The sequence below is a fragment of the Mustela lutreola genome, chromosome 5, assembly GCF_030435805.1.
Source record: "Mustela lutreola isolate mMusLut2 chromosome 5, mMusLut2.pri, whole genome shotgun sequence".
Lineage (NCBI taxonomy): Eukaryota > Metazoa > Chordata > Mammalia > Carnivora > Mustelidae > Mustela > Mustela lutreola.
The window spans coordinates 41,803,675-41,824,621 of NC_081294.1; the positions used below are offsets into that span (position 1 = coordinate 41,803,675).

Below are 20,947 nucleotides of genomic sequence, written 5' to 3' on the forward strand. Positions count from 1 at the left end.
TGATAATGATGTGGTTATATTAGAAAACAACCAGATGTTTTTAAAGACATGTAAAGGAGGAGTGAGAGGATAGGACTGAAACGTGCTTGTAAATACTTCAGCTAAAGGGCACCTGGCTGGCTCCTTTGGGGAAGAGCATGCTACCCTCAATTTCAGGGTAGTGAGTTCGAGCCCCATGTTGGGTGTAGAGATTACTTCACTCAATAAATACACTTAAAAAAAGAAAAAGACCATCAATTTTATTTTCATTTTAAATTAACATATAATATATTCTTTGCTCCAGGGGTATGGGTCTGTGAATCATCAGTCTTACACATTTCACAACACTCACCATAGCATGTAACCTCCCCAATGTCCATAACCCAACCACCCTATGCCTACCCCCCACCCCCCAGCAACCCTCAGTTTGATTAATCGGGAGATTAAGAGAAAAGACCATCAATGTAATAAAGAAAAATACTTCAGCTAAGAGAAAAAAGGTGCGAAAGAAAGGTAAAAGGATGGATGGAGCAAATGTGTCAAAATCTTAATACTGGAATCCGGGTGATGAGGAGGGAGGGATTGGTTGTACAGTTCTCTACTTTTGAGGATGCTTGACAGTTGTTATAAGAAAACATACCCTAAAAGTATAAGAACGAAAATGATTCTAAGCAAGCTGGTGAGTCTGGCCTTAATGAAATGTTTAATTGATGTCTCTGCTGGCTAGCTGGTGGGTTTTAGCTCAATAAAATGATCAAAATTCTCAAAACTGAAAAAAATGTGTGAACACTAGATAGGATGTAAGCTAAATTATCTTCCAGCTTTCAAATCTTATTACGCTTTTACTTCGCAAGCAGGGTTTTGGTTTTCCGCCGGCTTGGGTAATCTCTTTCCAGAAGGTTGGTGCCGTTCGTTCCCTGGATGCTGGTCCACGTTACTGGATGCAGCAGGACTTGGATGCAGGTGCGCCCCCCGCTGGGCCAGGGTTGCCACCCGGCTGATTTCCCGCAGCGGCTGCAGACAGGAAAGAGAACCCACCAGGTAAGAGGAGGCGACCATGCACTTCCCCTTTGCCCTGGTTTAGACCAAGAGTTGCAGACTCAGGGGCTTTCTGAGGCCCGCAAATAACCACACATGCAGAAGGGAAACCAAGAGAAACCACAAATGGGAAATAGAATAAGAAGCCCAATTTAATGTAAAGGGCAACCAGCACTGGTCACTACTGTCTGGGAGACAACAGGGAGTGCTGGAGACTGGGGCAAACTGGAGAGATCCCCTGTCATGTCTGAAGGGGGCAGTTGCCACTCAGCTCCAACTCCTTGTTGTTCTGTAGAAATGCAGACTGGTGTGGCCGAATACTGATATTTTAATTTATTTTTTAACTTAATTAATTGATTAATTAATTTATATCTTATTTATTTTTCAGAGAGAGAGAGAGCGTACAAGCAGGGAAGCAGCAGACAGAGGGAGAAGCAGACTTCCTGTTGAGCAGGGAGCCCAATGAGGGACTTGATCCCAGGACTCTGGGATCATGACCCGAGCTAAAAGTAGATGCTTAACTGACTGAGCCACCCAGGCTTCCCCGAATACTGACCTTTCAAAGAAGAAATGCTAGAAATCTAGACTGGTTTTTAAAAATTTGAAATATCCCAGCTTTAAAATATGGACAGCAGATTCACATTAAAACAATGCAGGCCAGGGATGCCTGGGTGGTTCAGTGGGTTAAGCATCTACCTTCGGCTCAGGTCATGATCCCAGGGTCCTGGGATCGAGCCCGGAATTGGGCTCCTTGCTCAGCATGGAATCTGTTTCTCCCTCTCCCTCTGCCTGCCGCTCCCCCTGCTTGTGTTCCCTCTCTCTCTCTCTCTCTCTGTCCCTCTGACAAATAAATAAAATCTTAGAAAAAAAGAATGCAGGTCAAACAAAAGATACCCGTAGTCTACACATTTGCACAAACCTGCCACTAGCCCAAGAGACAATTAGTAAATTAGAAAGAAATGCATCTTTCTCGGGACGCTTTCTGCCATCTCTGGAAAATTAATTACCATACAAATCTATGGTGACTAGGGGGCGCCTGGGTGGCACAGTTGATTAAGCCTCTGGCTCTTGGTATCAGCTCAGGTTGGGATCTCAGGGTTGTGAGATCGAGCCCAGCATTAGGCTCCATGCTCAGCACAGCAGAGTCTGGGATTCTCTCTCTCCCTCTCCTGCTGCCCCTCCCCCTGCTTATACTCTCTCTCTCCCTCTCTTTAAAATAAAATAAATAAACCTTAAAAAAAAAAACCCAAATCTACAATGAGTGTTATATCAGGACACCCCCTGGGGCTGTGCGAAATGTCAACGGTAGCCCCATGTTTGCAGCCACCGGTTTTAGAGTCACCCCATGATGCCGGAGCAGAGCTGGAGCCATGATGGGGTCTGTGTTAAGAACAAGAGTAGAGGGCAGGTGTGCAGAAGCAGGCAGTCCAAGCGGGGTCAGGACTACAATTCATGTCCCATCAGGAAACTGGACTCATACAACCAGCAAAAGAAACCACCGGAGGGAGGAAGAGTGTGCTGTCAGTCAGGAACAGCGGGAGCAAACAAATCCCCTTTGGTTCCTGAACGCGGGACTAGGCTGCGAGGTGGAGGTTTCACCAGGGAGAAGAACTGCTGTTTAGGGAAGAGCTTTCTAATAGTGGTACTGAGTGAGAATGTCATGTATGGTAGTGAGCCCTCCGTCACTGGTAGTATGCAAACAAAGGCTCACAATAGTATAGACAGCATTCAAACACCAGACAAAAGGCCAGAAATACAGACCCTCCAATTCCTTCAAACAGTAATTCTAGGTTTTCTCCTTTGCCCCAGGTTGGACTCCATGGGCACAGCCCTGGAATTGGAAATCTGCCCTACATCGGCTGGGGCAGAGGCGGGAACTCTTACTGGGAGTCTCAGGCTTGCGAACGAGGCTCTTCTGCTGACTGTGGCTTGGCCATGGCACTTGACCTCAGCGAGCCTCAGCACCCTCTCATAGGCAGTGCAAGGGCACTAACGGGAGGTGGGGAGGCCTGAATGGGACCACACGGACGGGACTTGGGGCCCAGGCCAGGCATGCTGGGAGGGCTCGGTGTGCCCTCAGACCTTGCTTGGCTGCCTCCTGCTTCTGCTTCTCCTCCTCTAGGGCCTTCATCTTGGCGTCGTATTCATCCGCGAGCGCCTTCCACTCCTTGCGGTTGTTGGTGATCCCGTCCAGCATGGGAGTGATCTCCTCGTGGAAACGCGAGAATTCCTGGAAGAGAGCCAGCCTCTGGTGCAGGGGCCCCGTCCCGGGGTCCAGTATAGGGGCCCCGCCCCGGGGTCCACTGCAAGGGCTAGGTGAGGCTGAGAACACTGAGGGGCTACCCGTCTCCCCATGGTTTGGTGCTGACGCTGTGGGACCTCCAGTCAGCAAAAGCCCAGCTAGCCCTCTCCCGCTGAAAACCCTCCTGGGGCAGCCCCTGTCCCTCAGGACAAAGTGCAGACTGCTTCCCACGGCTTCCCATCCCCATCCCCCCCAGCCGCTGCCTTCTCCCCTTCACCACTGTGAACCGTCTGGGTAAGTAGAGTCCTCTGTTAGAAACTCCTAAAGCCTCTCTTCCACGTCTCACTTCGCCCTACAACTCCCTCTGCCTGTGTCCTCTCCAGGGCTGTGGCCTTGGAGAGGGCAGGGACAGTGGCGCCCTGCTCACTGGGGTGACCCTGGCCCAGCACAGGGTCTGGGGCCTAAAGACACCAGGAAACACTTGCTGAGAGAAACTGGGGTTTGTGAAGGGGATTATTAAGGCCTCTTAACTCCAAGAATACAAATAATGCCTTTGAGCCCAGCACACTGTAGTTTATGAAGCGCTTTCTCTCCTTGGATCCCCAGAAATGCCTGGGAGGGGGGAAACAGGATGCCTCCCTCCTAGATTTTCAGGGAGGAAATCAAGATGGAGGTTGATGGAGTCGATTGGTGCAAAGTGAGAATGGCGAATCCAGGACCCACTACAGAGTTCCGGGCAGAGCCGGCTGTGCTCTGAGCTGCTTGGCTTTGGACGTAGCTCTGCCACACGCTGTGTGGCCGTGGGGAGGCGACCTACAGAGCTCAGCGTCAGCCATAAAGTCAGGACAGTGCAGTAAAGTCAGGACAGCACGTAAAGGCAGGCCCTCACAAGGTTGTGACTACGCGTGTAGGAGGCACTCAGCCTCACCTACCTGGTTTAGCAATCTTGCCAATGACAGTGGGGAGTACGGTTATGCTGCCCTCTTGCTCTGAGGATCCCAATTAGCCATGGTATAGCAGAGACACACCAGTCCTCCTTAGCACAGCAGAGAGAGCCCTGGACTAGGGATCAAGTGTCCTGGCTCTAGTCCTAGCTGACTCCCATGATGCTGGCCCTGTCATTTCTCAGGTATGGCCTTTGCCTCCTCAGGTTACATATGACCAAAATAAAAATAACAAACAGGAGGTTGATGGTAGCACAAGTCCCACGGAGATGGGAGCAGTGGGTTTTCAGTGAGTTTTCTCTAAGCAAGAGCTCAAAGAAATTCCAGCCATTTTTTTTGACAACTGGTCTACCTTAACCTATTACCTTTCCACCAGCTCAGGAAGTTAGGAGGGTCTCTATCTGATATGCCTCCCCCTTTCCCATCTGAAGCCACATTTAGTCATCTGTCCCTATGGTGTTGGGCAACTAGAGTATGTGAAGCTCCAGGCTCTAGCCTGTGTAGGTGATCACTCAGGACCCCACTGGGCTGGACTGAGGACCAAATGCTGGTACAGATGAGAAAAGCTCCTTGTAAACACCCACCAGTCACTTGCAAAGGGTTTAGGATTCCTGGTAGTGTTTGGGAATCCTGGGTTTATCAGACACCTCGTTGGGCCCAGGAACGCCTACCTTGTACACCTACCTTGTAGACAAAGGTGCAAACAAAGTCAATGAAGCCAACCTGAAGCTTGGGGAGTTCATCTGCCTTGTTTCTGTCCATCATGGGCTGTCATGGGAGAGAAAGAGTTAACTGCAGGGCTCCCCCTGGCATGATGCAGTAAAAGGGACCCACCCTGCCTAGGAAGCATTCATGTACAAGACAAAACCAAAAAATACAACGCAACCTGAACACATCAAGTTTCCAGATCTGACTGGTGGTTTGCAGGAAATACAGGGATAAAGGAACATATTAAATAACACCATGAGGGCGCAGTCAGCCAAGTCCAGACTGTGGGAGACTACACAACAGAAGGCCCACGGTCTTCAACAAATAAGTACATGGCAGATAAGAAGGAAAAACAAAACAAAACAAAAACAAAAACCAGGAGAGAAGTGCTGTGTATGGGAAGAGACTCAAGAGGCAAAACAACCAGAAGAAGTGTGGTTCATGACTGGACCCTGATTCGAAAAAAATCAACCTGTTTTTCTCGCTCAATCAGGGAAGGGAACAGAGATTGAGGACTAGATGATAATAAAGAATTATGACCGATTTTGTGAGCGTCACACTGGTATTTGGTGTATGTGTGCCCATATGCGGGCTGTGTGTTTTTCTTATCTCTTAGAGACCCATACTAACATCTTTATGGAAAAAATGATAACATCTGGAATTTATTTTTAAATATTTCAACCAAAAGATAAGAAAATGCCTGAGGGTGGCAGGTTAGATAAAACAAGAGTGGCGGTCACTAGTGGTTGTGGTGGAACCTGGCCAATGGTTCTCTGGTATTCGTCCACTAGAGCATCTATGTGTTTAAAATGCGGAAAAGAAAGAAGAGAGATCCAAATCCATGGCTCCCTGCTCTTCAGGTTGGGAGGTCCCTGCTCCTTGCACTTGGGCTTGCACACCCCTCACTGCCTGTGCCCTCCCTTGGTTCCCCACGTAGGGGCCCCCACATCCTTAGCATTGCCCAGGCTTAACCCGTCCCCATCTCAATCAATGGCTTTGTCCCCACAATGTTGCGCCCTCCTACCCTGCCTCTGCTTCCCAGCCATCCTTGCTCAGGGCCTTAGTGAACCTCTCACTGGCCTCCCCGTCTTGGTGACTCTTCTAGCCAAGCCTACTTTCAACATTGGTAGGGCTCAGCTTACCAAAGTCTTCCAGTCATATGCTCTGTACTAGTACAACAGGTCCTGGGAGCGTGGCCCCCAGACTGTTGGAACCGGGAGGAAATCTATTTTGGGGTCCCCTTGTCTGCCTGTGTTTAGCCAAGAATTCCCATCTCTAATAAGTTCTCAAGTAATGAGGTTGATGGTAGTCTGGGGACCATACTTTGAGAACCAGTACATTAGGAAAAGGTCATCTCTACGGTATGATCACACATGCCTATGTCGAGGCACGCCTGTCTATCAGGATGAGATCACACACACCCAACATCAGGCTAATGTCCCCCCCACACTCCCCCATTACTCACAATGGGGTTCTGCTGCAGCACCGTACGCTCAAGGTCGCCTTGTTCCCAGAATTCGGCAGCAACCAGCAGAGCTACCTGCAAAAGGCACACCCCCCACACACCCCCCAGGTCAAGCCCCAGCCCAGATCTTTCTAACTTTGCTCCCACCCTTCCTGGCTTTCCAGCTTGGTAAAAAGTTAACCCCCACCCCTGCCTCACTGCCCCCCTTTGTTGTCATCACAGGAGAGGCACTAAAGTGGTCTCAGTGTCTCAGCAGATGAGACAAAGGTGAGCTGCTTCTGGAGCTGGGAGACCAAGCCGAATCAGCTGCTGTCACGATGGTGGGACTCCCATCCTCTCAGGTCAGGAGGGCTCCGTACCTTGCTCTGCACTTCCCAGGGCTTGGTGATGGCTGAGAGATCACATGCGGTCATCATCATGGCCCTGCACATAAGGACACCAACCATCAGCCCCGAGGTCTCCTTTCTCTCCTTTCTCTGCACCACGTTGCAAGGAGGGGGGCTCTGCTGCTTGCATCTGGAGGTCGGGCTTTGAAGTCAGACGGAGGTTAAAATCCTGCCTCTGTCAGTTGCCAGTTAGTTTGGCATGGAGCAATTAAACCAACCTCTGTAAACCTCAGTTTCCTTATCTGTAACAACAACGGTACTTTCCTCATGAAATGGAGGCAAGATTAAATGAGATAAAGTGTGTAAAAATCTTCGCAGAGGGTCCAGACATAGTATGTGCATGATAAATACTGGCGATAATCGCCAAACGTCTTTTGGGTTTTTCTTACGGGACACGCACTGTTCTAGGTATTTTGAAACATGGATTTCATTTCAATCTCAGCACCTCTTCAGAGCGCTTCTCTCCTGCCTAGCAGAGGCCAGTGTTTCTCAAGCTTTATCTCATCATCCTCCACTTTCCACATCAAACAGCCTCTATACACGTGTTTTCTGTAATCAGTCCACCATGAAATCTTAATACCATAGACACACTGTCTATCTGTTTGGAGGGCCGCCGGTCACTGTGATACCTAAGGCTTTTTGCTCCATCTCCAGGAACTGCTTTTTGCCCATGGCAGGGAGTAATATCACCCCCATTAAAAATGCACAGAAAAAGAAGGACCACATCAGTCATTTCCGGAAGACTTGCATGAAGAAGTAGAAGGAGGAATTGGGGACAGAAGGGATGGGAAGATAAACCTTAAAGTGGTTTCACAATAATAGGAAGAAGGTAAGACAGGTATTATTACCTAGGTAGGTACAGTCGAACACAGAGAAGGAGGGGACAGGTACAAAGAACTGGAGGGGAGGGGCATTGGAGAGGGTGTTTCAGACTTGGGGGCATGGTGGCATGCATGTCCAAGATGGGAATCCAGGCCCGTGTGGTGTGGATGTGACCTTTCAAGCTGGGAAATGGAAATTGTATCCGAGAAGCCGTGGAGAGCTATTGAAGGTTGAGGACCCGGGCATGACCTCTTTAGAGCTGTGCTGCAGGAAAGCTGTCTGGCTGTCCCTGGAGGACAGAGCAGAATGGAGGGTGGGAAGGAAGGAGAGGATTGTCCGGGGAGGGCAGCGGGGCCTAACCTGCTGCTGTGTCTGCTGGGCAAGCCACCTGGGTGAGCTCGGCCTGATTTGGTGAGACTTGGTGAGGCTGGTGGGAGGGGATAGTGGGAGAAGGCTGGGGGTCTTGCTGTTTGGATGATTTTACAGTTGACCAGCTGTATCTGGCAAAATTTATATAAGCTGGTCTGGGAAGCCTTCAGAATTACTCAAGGAACAAAGCGGGGGTGGCCAGAGGAGAGGGGCTGAGGGAATGAGCAAAAGTGGGGAAGGGGAGTGGGGAGAGACGGACTTCTGGTGAGAGGATGAATACGTCAGGAGGGCGAAAGGCACAGCATCGGGAATACAATCAGCGGTATTGGGACAGTGTCAGACGGTGACAGATGGGAGTGACACTTGCAGTGAGCACAGCGAAACCTACGCAGTTGTCTGATCACAATGTCATTCACCTGAAACCAGTGTAACATTGTGTGTTGACTATACTTCAATAAAAAGTTATTCATGAAAGAGTAACAGGCTGTTACCTCTCACTAAGTAAACCCTCAGAAATATGTAGGATTCTTCGAGTAAATAAGCTTTCAGAAATTCATACAGTTCTTGCAAAACACCTTCATGCTTTGTAATATAGCTTCAAAACACGTGCCCTCTGTTTCGTATCAGGTGTCATAGACCCGTTACCATCAAATAAACTGAGCAAATGGATGTCTGGCCGAGCACACAAGAGTCCCTGTCCCCCAGGTACCCAGCAGTGTCCCCATTTTCAGTCCACATGTAGGTGCGGCTTCAGGAGAGCCCTGGGTGTTTACTTTCCTTGGCTGGAGAGTTCATGTGAAAATCACTCCCACAGCTGCGGAAACACACCCAGTGTTCTTCAGACAGAGATTGCATGCCTGGGAATGGGGGAGCAGGGGGAGTGAGGACTTCTGGGCGCCAGAAAAGCAAATCCAAAGCCTCGTGCCCTAAAGACAAGGCATTGCATTCACTTCACCCCTTGCTGAGGTACCGTGGGGCCAAGGTGCTACATGAAGTCTTGGGTATCCAGAGAGGTTGGCAGAGAGCTCACAGTCACTAGAGAACAAAGAGCAAAAAGCTATCATCACAGTATGCTGAGGGAGATGGCAGAAAGAAGTATAAGATTTGAGAGGAAAAAAAAAAAATCCAAAGGTGAAAACAACTAGCTCAGCTCAGGGCATGCAAGAGATGGCAGTGGAAGGGGTCCCTGAGGGGTGCATAGGAGTTCTCCAAGAAACGGTAGAGTAAGCAGAGACACAGTGGAGAGTACGCAGGATTGCTACAGGGTAGAGGGTAGTCCAGGAGGGGACTGCAGGGAGCCTCTGTTTATCCCCCCTGTACCCATATGCAGATGCGGGTTCACAGGTCCCTGCTCTCAGAGAGCGGACACACACGTTGGGGAGTCATGCATTTACCACACTAATGGATGTGAACGTGTAAACAAAGGCTCTGAAGGAAAGGAATTCGATTCTAGGAGAACAGGTCTGAACTGACAGGGAGGGCTCCCTCACGGAAGTGACCGTGGGCTGAGGTCTGGAGACCGTGGAGCTGTCCATTTGGTAAAGAAGTGGTGGGACACATTCCCGGCAGAGAGAACCTGCAGGGCAAAGGCCCTGGTGGAAGGAAGGCTGGCACATTCAAAGAGTTAAAAGGTGGGAGAAGCTCAGGAAGCAGCAGGAAAGGGAGGAAGACGAGGCCTAGAAGACAGCCAGGGCAGGCCCTCGGAGCGTGGGCCGTTCCTGCCAAGAACAACAGGAAAAGCCACTGAAGGAGAGTTTGAACAGAAGCATGAAGCAATCAGATTTGCATTTTATGGGGTCACTGTGGCTTTCGTGTGGAGGGGACAGGAACACCAGCAGGGAGACGAGCCAGGAAGCCATGGCATGACCATGACCGGGACAAGTGTCCGGATAAACAAAGCATTTAAGAAGTAAACTCAGCAGGGCGTGGGAATATGCAAAATCAGGAAGCGGGGGTTGGTGACATGAGGGAGGGCACACGACAACGGGCTTAACAGGCAGAAGAGAGCCGAAGTCACGAAGACTTTGTATGTGGGACATGTGAACCTTAGCCTCTGGGTCAGCAAGAGGCATCAAGAGGAGGAGGGCATGGAATGAATGGAGAACAGTCTATATAAAATGCCATGCCGGTGGGTGCCTGAGTGGTTCTGTCAGTTAAACATGTCTTCGGCTCAGGTCATGATCCCAGATTCTCTCTTTCCTCCCTGCTCCTGTGCTCTCTCACTATCTCTCTCTCTCTTTGCAATAAATAAAATCTTTTTTTAAAAAAAAATGCCATGCAGGGCTTTGAAATCAGCAACTAGATCTCCGCTCTTCTCCTTACTTGCCGTGTCCGGGCAAGTGACTTCATGTCTTTGAGCCTTTGTTTGTTGCTTTGTAAAAGGAGATAATCATATTAGATTGCATCATGAAATTCTGACTTTGTGCATCAAAAACAGTCAAAAGCAATTTCATATGGTTCTATGTAATATATGCCTCCTACAGGCGACTGTGCCCATCACATAAGATGATCGTGTGAGTGCACACATTGTCCTCATCTTCTTCTTCTCTCTTTTTTTTTTTTTTTTTTAAGATTTTATTTATTTGATAGACAGAGAGAGCCGGATCACAAGCAGGGGGAGTGGGAGACAGAAAGCAGGATTTCTGCCAAGCAGGGAGCCCAATGTGGGGCTCGATCCCAGGACCCCGGGGTCCTGACTTGAGCCAAAGGCAGAAGCTTAATGACTGAGCCATCCAGGTGCCCCCATCCTCATCTTGATCATCAGCTTCATCTCATTAGCCCCGGTCGCCCAGGTGCGCAGGGCTGGCAGATGGAAGCAAGCTGAGCTTCTGCTCACCCAACCCATCGTTAAGACAAATATGTCTTCTGCAAGGCTGTGTAGCTCAGTGGCACTTCTCCCTGACCCCCCTGGATGGCCTCTGAAAGCACCCAGACAACCAGGCCAGGCATTCGGACTCTCCCGAAATTGCACCTGGCTGGGAAGGTGTGGCTTGCAGGGTAAGGCCTCAGGAAGCCTGAAAAAGCTGTGGGTATGCAGGAGAGGGGGAAGGGGAAAATTTCCGGTTCTGATGCTCCTGTTAAGGCCCGTGGGACACTAGGTAAGTCACATTGTCTCTCCCCGTCCTCACTCTCTCATTGGCAAAACACTAGACCAGGGGCTGGCAAACTTTCTCTATAAAGGGACAGATAGTAAATAATTTCGGTTTTGTGGACGATGTGGGTTCTATTTCAACTCCTTGACTCTGGCATCACGATGTGAAAGCAACTGGGGGGGGCGCCGGTAAGGAAAAGCAGAGCGCCCAGGGCGCGGGCTACTTTTAGGGGCCCATGAAAATGTTTAAATTTTAATTTCTTTTCAAGTCAGAAGAAAAAAACAATAATGATGAAGATGGAAGAGTGAATTCAGCCCACATTGTATTTGTCTTTATACCAGCATACAGTCATAAAATACCATTTTTAACAATTTTATTTTAATGGAGGAAGATGCCTCGGAGGCAAAACTGCCTAGGGGCCATCAAAGTCATAATGTGGCCCTCTGCAGAAAAATACAGTGTTATTTATGAGTACCGAAATGTGAACTTCTTACATTTTTTATTTTGTCAGGAAATCTTTTGATTTCCACCCCTCCCCCAACCCTTTCAAAGTGTAAAGGCATTTCACTCATGAGTGACACAAAAATGGGTGGCAAGGCTTTACCCCCCGTGCTAGACGATCCCAAAGCCCTTCCTACTCAGGGTCTGGTCAGATTGTGAGGAGTGAGACCAGAAATTAAGTGGAGCTGTAAAGGGTTTCATGAAGAATGGGCAGGCACACCTGAGCCCAAAGTCAACATACAGAAGTAGGGTCAGCTAAGAACTAGCTATGCAGCTAGGAAAGACCAGTAGGTTTAGGATGTGTCAAGGGGTTAAGTATGGACCTCAGACTAGAGGGGGCTCGCTGCCAGGAGCCCTCCAAGGTCATCGAAGGATGGGGGGAGGGGGAGTATTGAGTGTTTTCCTCACAACCACCAATTCTGACACCAACTTCGTGTCCTACGATTCAATTCTGACATGAACTGTCAGACTCCACAGGTTGAAGGGCTTAGTCCCCACAAGACTGTCCTCACTTCAGAGGTCAGTCATAAATACCAAGTCCTTGGGTTGCCCACACTCTCGTCCAACTTGGCTACAAAGTTGGGAGTTCCATAAACATCGCCTTCGGGTTCAAAAATTTGCTGGGACAAGCTCACAGCACTCAGGGAAACTTTCTACTTAACATTAACCAGTTTACTATAAAGGATACACTTCAGGAATAGCCAATGAAAAAGAGACGCTGGAGAAGGAGTGGGGTGGGGGTGGGGCACACACAGAGTTTCCACGCCCTCGTCAGACGTGTCACCCTCCCAGCACCTCCATGTGTTCACCAACTGGGTAGTTCTTCCCACTCTGTTGTTTAGAGGTTTCTCTGGAGGTTTTTATCATGTAAGCATGATTGATTAAATCATTGGCCATGGGTGACTAACTCGGTTTCCAGCCCCTCTGTTCTGCACAGAGATTGGGGGGTGGGGCTGAAAGTTCCAAGCTTCTAATCATGGCTTGATCTTCCCGATGATCAGCCTCCATCTTGAAGCCCTCCAGGAGCCCACCCAGAGTCGCCTCATCAGAACAAAAGACACTCCTATCACTCCTACCGCTCAGAACATTCCAAGGGTTTTAGAGCTCTGTGTCTCAGAACTTATCTGCAACCAAATATGCCCAAATATGAAATGATATAACTAAAGTTTTTTTCTTTGACCATAGGCCTCCAAGTACTGAAAACTTGAGGGCATTTATTGTTATTACACAGTTAATCAACACAACAGAAATCTATTACCTGTTTTTAGAAATAATTATTAAATGCTCAAAGTAAATTTTTTTTTTTTTTTGGAAATTTCTCTCTTAATGAGACACTATGGATCTTATTTTAAAAATTGGTTAATGGTACATATCTTTGGTGGGATATTATGCTCTGGATAATTTGCTACAGAACATAATGAAATACATTTTTTCTATTAAAGATCATTTAAAAAAAATCGGTTAATGGGTACCTGGGTGGCTCAGTCAGTTAAGCATCTGCCTTCGGCTCAGGTCATGATCCCAGGGTCCTGGGATGCAGCCCTAATCAGGGGAGCCTGCTCTTCCCTTTCCCTCTGCCTGCTGCTGCCCTGGCTTGTGCCCTCTCTCTCTGCGTGTCAGATAAATAAATAAAATCTTAAAATGAGTTAATGAATGAATAGTTCTTATTGCTGATTTAAGATAGGGTTTAGCATGTGTTTTTTGCCAGTTTTTTTCTTTTTACAGATGCAAGTAATTAGAAGCCTTGGAAATGGTAGTTTTGTTACAGTGATGTCACTCAATTCTTTCAATTCTTCCAAATCATCTGTTGAAAGTATACTGTGATCATTCTTCTGAATGATTTATCAGCTGACAATTCCATTAGGTTCTCCTTCAATTTTATTTAAAGCAAACCTTAGAATCACTCACTTCCTCAATTTCTGGGAAGTATGCCATAAAGATTTAGCCAAGGCTTCTAACATGACTATTAATTATACCCTGGACACTTTCTCTGACGCATTCTGGTTAAGCCAAGATACTTAGAGTGGGTGAGGTCAATTAAAGCATTATTAATTTAAATTTATCTTCCAGTGTTATATTTCTTATAAAGCGCTTTCATCCTCAAACAAGTTTCAACTCTTTTCATCAAACCTTGGTAGCTGCAGAGTTGATGCACTGACTTTACGGAAATGTTTGCCATATAATGTGATTGGAAATGCCTATCTGTTACTGTCCAGTAAAGCAAGCAGATCACACATATTTTTTCAGAGAGAATCCGATTTCATTTTCCAATTCAATGAAGCATGTTAGAATGCATCCCGGTGTCATCCATCTTGTTTTTTATTCTCAATTCTAAGAAAGGTAGATGGTCTGGTATGTAGGTAGAACAAATACATGATAGGTGATAGATGACAGGAAGTGGCACAGATTAACCGAGTGCTGCTACCATCAGTACTTACTCTGATACCCTTTTGCCCTGATATCGGGGGTGTCCCTGGACAGTGGTACATTCTCTGAAGGAAGTAAGATTGTTAAATAAAAAATGCCTTAGCTACTGCTGCCCCAGTGCACAATCCAGGACAGTATTCTCTTTCTCTAATGCCTTGTTATGCATTATATATATAGAGAGAGAGAGAGAGAAAGACAGAGACAGAGAGACAGAGAAGGCCCAAGTAAGACTATTTTGTAAGGAGGGAGAAAAGCAAGGGGACTGGCAATGCTTCAACTCCTGTGCTTTCTCAGGAAAATATTAAGAAAGAGAAAACTGACTCCCTTGAGGGCCTCGGTGCCCACATAGTTCTCAGAAGGCTTTTGGCTTGGAGTAGGGGTGGGCGGGGTCCGTGTACCTCAGTTTAAAGACTTCCTGTTAAAACTCCCTTGGATTTGGCAGTAGTTAAAGTCCTGTCTCTGGCCTCTTTTCTTTTCTTTTCTTCTTTAAAGATTTTATTTATTTTTTGTCAGAAAGAGAAAGAGAGCACAAATACGCAGAGTGGCAGGCAGAGGCAGAGAGAGAAGCAGGCTTCCTGCTGAGCAAGGAGCCCAACGTGGGACTTGATCCCAGGACCCTAGTATCATGACCCAGACCAAAGGCAGTCGCTTAACCGACTGAGCCACCCAGGCATCCCTCTTTTTTTTCTCTTTCTCTCTCTTTTTTTAGATTTTATTTGTTTGACAGAGAGAGAGATCACAAGTAGGCAGAAAGAGAAAGAGAGGAGGAAGCAGGCTCCCTGCCGAGCCGAGAGCCTGATGCGGAACTTGATCTCAGGACCCTGAGATCATGACCTGAGCTGAAGGCAGAGGCTTAACCCACTGAGCCACCCAGGTGCCCTTCTTTTTTTTAATTAAACACTGTATCTGGGTAATCCTCCCTGTCATTCTCTGTATAGCCTGCCTCACATCCCTGTATGTGAAAGTACTGTGACGTCATTGACCCATTCCCCGCCATGGGGGGATATTTGTTTTCAATCTTTTTGGCAATTACAAATAAGGCTGCGACCAGCCAGGGACACAGCTGTACTTCGTTGGCACACGCGGGGGACAGCAGCGGGAGGGTGAGTCCTGCACGTGGGACTGCTGGGTCAGAGGGCGGGCATTTACACAGCCGTCCATAGAGGCTCAGCGGCCACGTCTGTTGACCTTCCCACCGCAGTGAGCGGAGTTCACTGCCCCTCACTCTGCCCCGTGCAGTGTGCTTGCAAATGTTTTCAGTGGCTGAGAAGAGGGGTGAAAACATTCTGTCGTGCCGTGGTTTTATTATGCGTTGCTGCTTGTGAGTCTGGTCACCGTCTTTTTGTATGTTTGCTCCCCTCTGAAATCCCTTTTCTGGGAAATGTCTGGGGAGAAGGAGGGTTTTGCCCATTTTTCTATTGGATAAGTCTTTTTTTTTTTTAAATTGTATTAATGCTTTATTTACTAAGGAAATGGGCTCTTCTGTCAGAAGTTCTGTTGGATACATTTCCCAGCTTATCACCTGCTTTCTGACTTCAGCTATGCCTTCTTATGTGTGGTGTGAGGAAATCCCCAATTTTTATGTAGTTAAATTTGTCAATCTGGGCGCCTGGGTGGCTCAGTGGGTTAAGCCGCTGCCTTCGGCTCAGGTCATGATCTCAGAGTTCTGGGATCGAGTCCCGCATCGGGCTCTCTGCTCAGCAGAGAGCCTGCTTCCCTCTCTCTCTCTGGCTGCCTCTCCATCTACTTGTGATTTCTCTCTGTCAAATTAATAAATAAAAAAAAAATCTTTAAAAAAAAAAAAATAAATTTGTCAATCTATTTATGACTTCTGAATTTTATGTCACACTTAGAAAAGTTCATCTGAAATTATTCCTTTTAATTCTACCATGACTTTTTCCCTCCCCCCCTTTTTTTGGTTTGTTTTCTCATTATTTTAAGATCTTGATTCATCTAGAACTTATTTTGCTACAGGAGTGAGATAGCAATCCGGCTCTGTGATCCCCTATGGTATCATACAAAATATAACTGGTCTTTGTTTCTGGTTCCTGGAACAAAGCTTCTCAAACCCTTGGAATTTCCTGAGGGATAGGAGTATCCTTTGTAGAAAGCCCACTGTGGGTTTAGGCTAATCACCATGATTTCGTGTGGGGTCCCTAGAAAGACTCAAGGTGAGTTTGGACACCAGAATTTCCGAGCAGATAGAGGGCTGGAATCTTCTGCCCTACCTGTCACCCTCTGTGGAAGGGTCGGGGTGAGAGGGAACTGTAGAGAGAGCTCAGCAGAATTCACACAATGGCGATGTGATGAGCTACTGGGTTGGTGAAGCACCCAGTGGCAGGGAGGGCTGAGCACCCCGGTTCCACAGGGATGGACATTCCCATGCTAGCGACCCTTCTGACCCTCGCTCTATGTACCTCTTCATCTGGCTGTTCTTCTGTAGCCTTTACAATAAACAGGTAGATATTAGAACATGTTTCTCTGAGTTCTGTGAGCTGCTCTAGCAAATTAAGAGAACCCAAAGGTGGAGTCCTGGGAACCTCCAATTTATAGCCAGGGGGTCAGAAGCAGAAGTAGCAACCTTGACTTGCATTTGGTGTCTGCAGAGGGGCCATCTTGTGGGACCAGCCCTTCACCCGTGGATTCTAGTGATATTTCCACATAGACAGGGTCAGAATGGGGTTAAATTTGTAGGACACCCAGTCTGGGTCCACCAAGAAATGGAGAAAAAAAAACCCATCAGGCTACCTTACAGTCCCAACGTCATTTATGAACTTAACCCTTTCTTCACTGGTATAAAAATCCACTTTTTCGAAAAGTTTTATTTATTCAGGCAAACTCTACACCGCACGGGGGGCCAAACACACAAACCTGAGATCGAGAGTCATGTGCTCTTCTGACTGAGCCAGCCAGGCACCTATAAAATCCACTTTTAACACAGGCATAGCCTTTCAAGTCTGCCCCATGGACCTGTCCCACTCATGTCTAGGACCAAACTGCCTTTCGTTCTGCTTCTTCCTACCATTACTCTTGAATTTTCTGGCTGTTTTTCTTCTCATAAGAATTTTGACATTGCTTCCTAATGATCCTCAACATAAAGTCAGTATTTTCCTTGGAATCACCTTACAGGAATATTTATTAGGGAGAATAGACGACATTTAATATTAATGTCCCTACCCAAGAACAGGGTGTGCTTCCCACTTGTTCAATTTTCTGCAGCACCGTTTTGAAATGTCCAGTCAGGCAGCGTCTGGTGCTCCTGGGAGCAGCCACAGCCTGAGGGTGCCCCGTTGCTCGGTGGGGGCGAGTCGCACAGCTCCTCAGGATCAGGGGATCTGCCTGAATGGACGACTGCAAGTGAGAAAAGGGTACTGTGCCATTTTCCTCTCTTCCTGAGCCTGTCCCAGCAGCCACCTCTTCTCTGTTGCGGGGACTTGCAGCATTTGTGATTTAATCAAGCCTCCTCTTCAAAGAAGCATCTGGAGATAAAACCTGGTAACTGCCTCGGGAATGAGGTCAAGCCTTGTCTTCCCTGACCATAGATACTTAGGACTCAGCACATGGGAGCCAGGGGACTCTTTGGCTTGGGCCACCTCATCACCAAAGGCCTCAAATGTACATGTCTCACCCCGTCATCATTTGAGGTGAGTCACAGAGGCACAGTGAGGCAACTAAAAGAAGATAGTCTTTAAAAACTTAATTCTGAGTCCCATTACCACACCTCATGCCAGCCAGGCACTCTAAATTTAATATAAATCACGTACCTGATTTGTGAGTAGCAGTGCTATATTGTAGGACATTGCCACATATAAAGGAACGCTTAAAAAAAATTAAGCCTACATATTTTGAATTACACATAGATATCACTCAAATAATAATTGGTATAATGCTTTGTGTTTCATCAAAACCTTTAAAGTCCTATCACTTTACCACCCAAATTCTGAATCTTATGATAGAAATACTTCAAGTATTGTGCATTTTATATACAGAGAAATAAAACAATAATATATTATCTAATATTTTAGGGTTAAAACAAAAATTAAACATATGCCATAATTTCTGCAATTCCGTGAGGGCATAACTTCATTGTTTCCAGATGTTGGCAGCCTCCAAAATGGCGGGTGTCCCAGGATTCTCTTGAGGGCAGCAAGGCCTGTCAGTGCAGCATCTCACCTCAGACACCCTGGGCTTAGGAAAATCAGGGGTTAAGCCCCGTCTTACTCACATAACAATTTCCTTCCGTGTCTGCTCCAACATCATGTACTGAGTCCACTCCTGTTGGGATTCGTATGTCTTAGACTGATCCACGATCTTTTGGAACATCGTCCTTTTCCTGTATAACACACCAGTTTGTTAAAGGAGCTTGTCTTAGAATAATGCAACCTCCAGGCTTCTAACACTGGCTGTTTCAGACCGAGGCTTCTGAAAACAACATACTTAACAAAACAAAGTGGAAAGAACCGAGGCCTGGGAGTGAAGACCTAGGTTCTAACCCAAACTCTGTCTCCAGCGTGTCACCTGATCTTACTTAGCCAATCTCTTTCCCTGGACTTCAGTGTCTCATGGATACAGTGGGGGGGTAAGACTGTCTAACTCCCAGGGTCATAGTGAGAATTACTATTCCATAGCATAAGAGACAGTGCACAGAACATATTAAATCATTGGCTCTATGATGTTTATTATTATAGTCATTATTATGGTTATTCTTGGTCTTAAAATTAAAAGAAATACCAACTTGAAATACAGGGCGAGGTCTGTGGCAATGATTGCTATGTCCATCATGTGGATGGCGTGCTCGTGCTGTCTGCGATTGAGGTTTTGAAAGATATTCAGGCTCTAGAGAGAAAACCATAGAAGAGACGCAAGAAGTGATGTTGGCAGGAGAGCCACGCAACTACTGATGATGACCCTCGACGGTGGGAGAGGCAGCCCAGGCCGATGGGAAGAGTGCCGCCCAGCTACACGCAGGCTTCTAGTGAGATGGGGACTCCCAGCAGGCAATGTGGAGGGGCCCCACCCATCCTACCTCATCTCTCAGCAACGTTTTGCCGAACTCCAAGTGGTGTCTTTCCAAGATGGAGGACCCATGGAGCTTGGCCAGTGGGTTCTGGGATCTGAATGGGAGACACACACATAAACACACACACACACACAATCAGCATGAAATGGCCAAGATGGAGGTTACAGACATCATCTAGTCCTGCCCCCTCCTAATTCTGCAGGCAGAGAGGCTGACGGCCAGCACTGAGAAGGAGCTTATCACGTGGTGAGGGAGTGGGAAAGAAGACTCGACATGGGGTCCCCTGACTCTCAGGCTTTAGCTTTCTCCTCAGCTAATTCTGAGCCTCTCTGGGCTCATGGACTCCTTAGAGAGGCTATTGAATAGCGTGTGCCCCAAAGGAACACATACACACGCACACACACGCAATGACACAGGCAATTTAAAGATTTCTGGGTTCCCTGTCATCATCCGTGGACATTGGCCCCAGGCCATACTTAAAAGATCACAAGCCCTTGATGCAATCCTTGAGTCTCAGGAGAAGCCACTGAATTCCCACAGGCGGTGTGTTTATTCATGTCTCTATTCAATAAATATGTGCCAAGCTCTGAGCTCAATACTTTGCTTCCCATAAAATAGAAACACGACCTCTAGCCTCAGAGAAGCATGTTCTAGGCTTGTTTATGACTTGTAGGCAGTGGGTCCTGGGCAGAGCTTCAGTTTCCTCCTCTGTAATATGAGTACAACACTAGTTCCTGCTCTACCCAGCAAGGACCATGTTTCAGAGGCTATGTGGAGTGTAAGCTCTGTGAGGACAGGGCCTGTGTCTGTTCTGTTACCATGGTACCTCCCTTGCCTAGCACAGGGCCTACCGCACTTATGTTAGGAGCATTACAAATACAAGGGGAATGAATGAACCAGTGTCAGTTACTAACATTTGGCTTAAAGTCATTCAGCAGAGAGGGAGGGAGGAAAGGGATGGATTTCATATATTGTTGCTAATTACCATAAACTTAATGGCTGAAAACAGTAAAGATTTATTATCTTATAGCTCTAGAGTTCAGAGTCTAAAGCAGGTCCGCAGAGCTGCTTTCCTTCTGGAGGTTCTAGGGGACAATCCATTCCCTCGACTCCTAGCTTCTAGAGGCCACCTATCTTCCTTGGCTTGTGGCCCATCCTTCATCTTCAAACCCAACAGTGTGGTATCCTCTCTCCTCTCTGACCTCTCACTTCCCTCTTAGAAGGACCCTTCTAACTATGTGGGGCCCACTTGGATAACCCAGAATAATCCCTATATTTCAAGATCTCTAATCACATCTGCAAAGTCCATTTTGATTATCAGGCAACACATTCCCAGGCTCCAGGCGTGGTGACATGGCTTGGGGGTCATTATTCTGTCTGTCACTGGCGTTTACTCAGACCCACAGGGCAGGAGGAAGTAGGAAGCTATGGACAGTGGGACTTTCCCTTGGCTGGTGAATCTGCCCGAGAGCCTTTCAGATCTGGGTAATGAATCCTGGGAGCGGGAGGCAGAGAGGAGGGACAGGAAAGGCCGACTCACTTCATCTGGTAGAGGTTGTTAGTGCCTCTGTGGTCAATGTCATGACAGAAGGCAGCAGTGACCATGGCCAAGGCCTCTAGGTCCGTGAAGTAGCGCTTCAGCTTTCCGGTCTGGAAGAGCAATCAGAGGTGCCACTCACTCCTTTCTTGCAGGGGTTAGAAGCAGAGCAGGTGTGAGGGGGAGGGCCTGGAAACCCAGTTCTGACCTTGGCTCTATCCCGGGCATAATAGTGTGACCAGATGTTGACCTGGGACTGGGGCACTTTCAAGAATCTGCGACTTTCTGTACTAGAACTGGAACAGTCCCAGGCATACAGGGATGGTTGGTCACCCTAGTCCTGAGCGATCTTAACTGGTCCAGTCTCCCTCAGTATCCCAATCTGCACACTGGAGGTAGAGGGCACTGGACTAGGTG

At 47.5% G+C, this 20,947-nt stretch overlaps 1 protein-coding gene across 2 annotated transcripts in view; it reads right to left on the reverse strand.

Moving 5' to 3' along the window:
• Positions 1-223: 223 nt before the first annotated feature.
• The window catches only part of PDE6A (phosphodiesterase 6A), a 57,614-nt gene continuing 36,890 nt past the window's right edge, over positions 224-20,947 (reverse strand). For both annotated transcript variants that reach the window (XM_059174015.1, XM_059174014.1), the window contains 9 exons: positions 20,534-20,643; positions 19,000-19,087; positions 18,709-18,809; positions 18,199-18,306; positions 6,736-6,799; positions 6,377-6,451; positions 4,888-4,971; positions 3,100-3,247; positions 224-993 (listed from right to left, as the gene is read on the reverse strand). In XM_059174015.1, the coding sequence (XP_059029998.1) occupies positions 914-993; positions 3,100-3,247; positions 4,888-4,971; positions 6,377-6,451; positions 6,736-6,799; positions 18,199-18,306; positions 18,709-18,809; positions 19,000-19,087; positions 20,534-20,643 (858 nt within the window). In that variant the 3' untranslated portion in view covers positions 224-913. The remainder of the gene's footprint in view (positions 994-3,099; positions 3,248-4,887; positions 4,972-6,376; positions 6,452-6,735; positions 6,800-18,198; positions 18,307-18,708; positions 18,810-18,999; positions 19,088-20,533; positions 20,644-20,947) is intronic.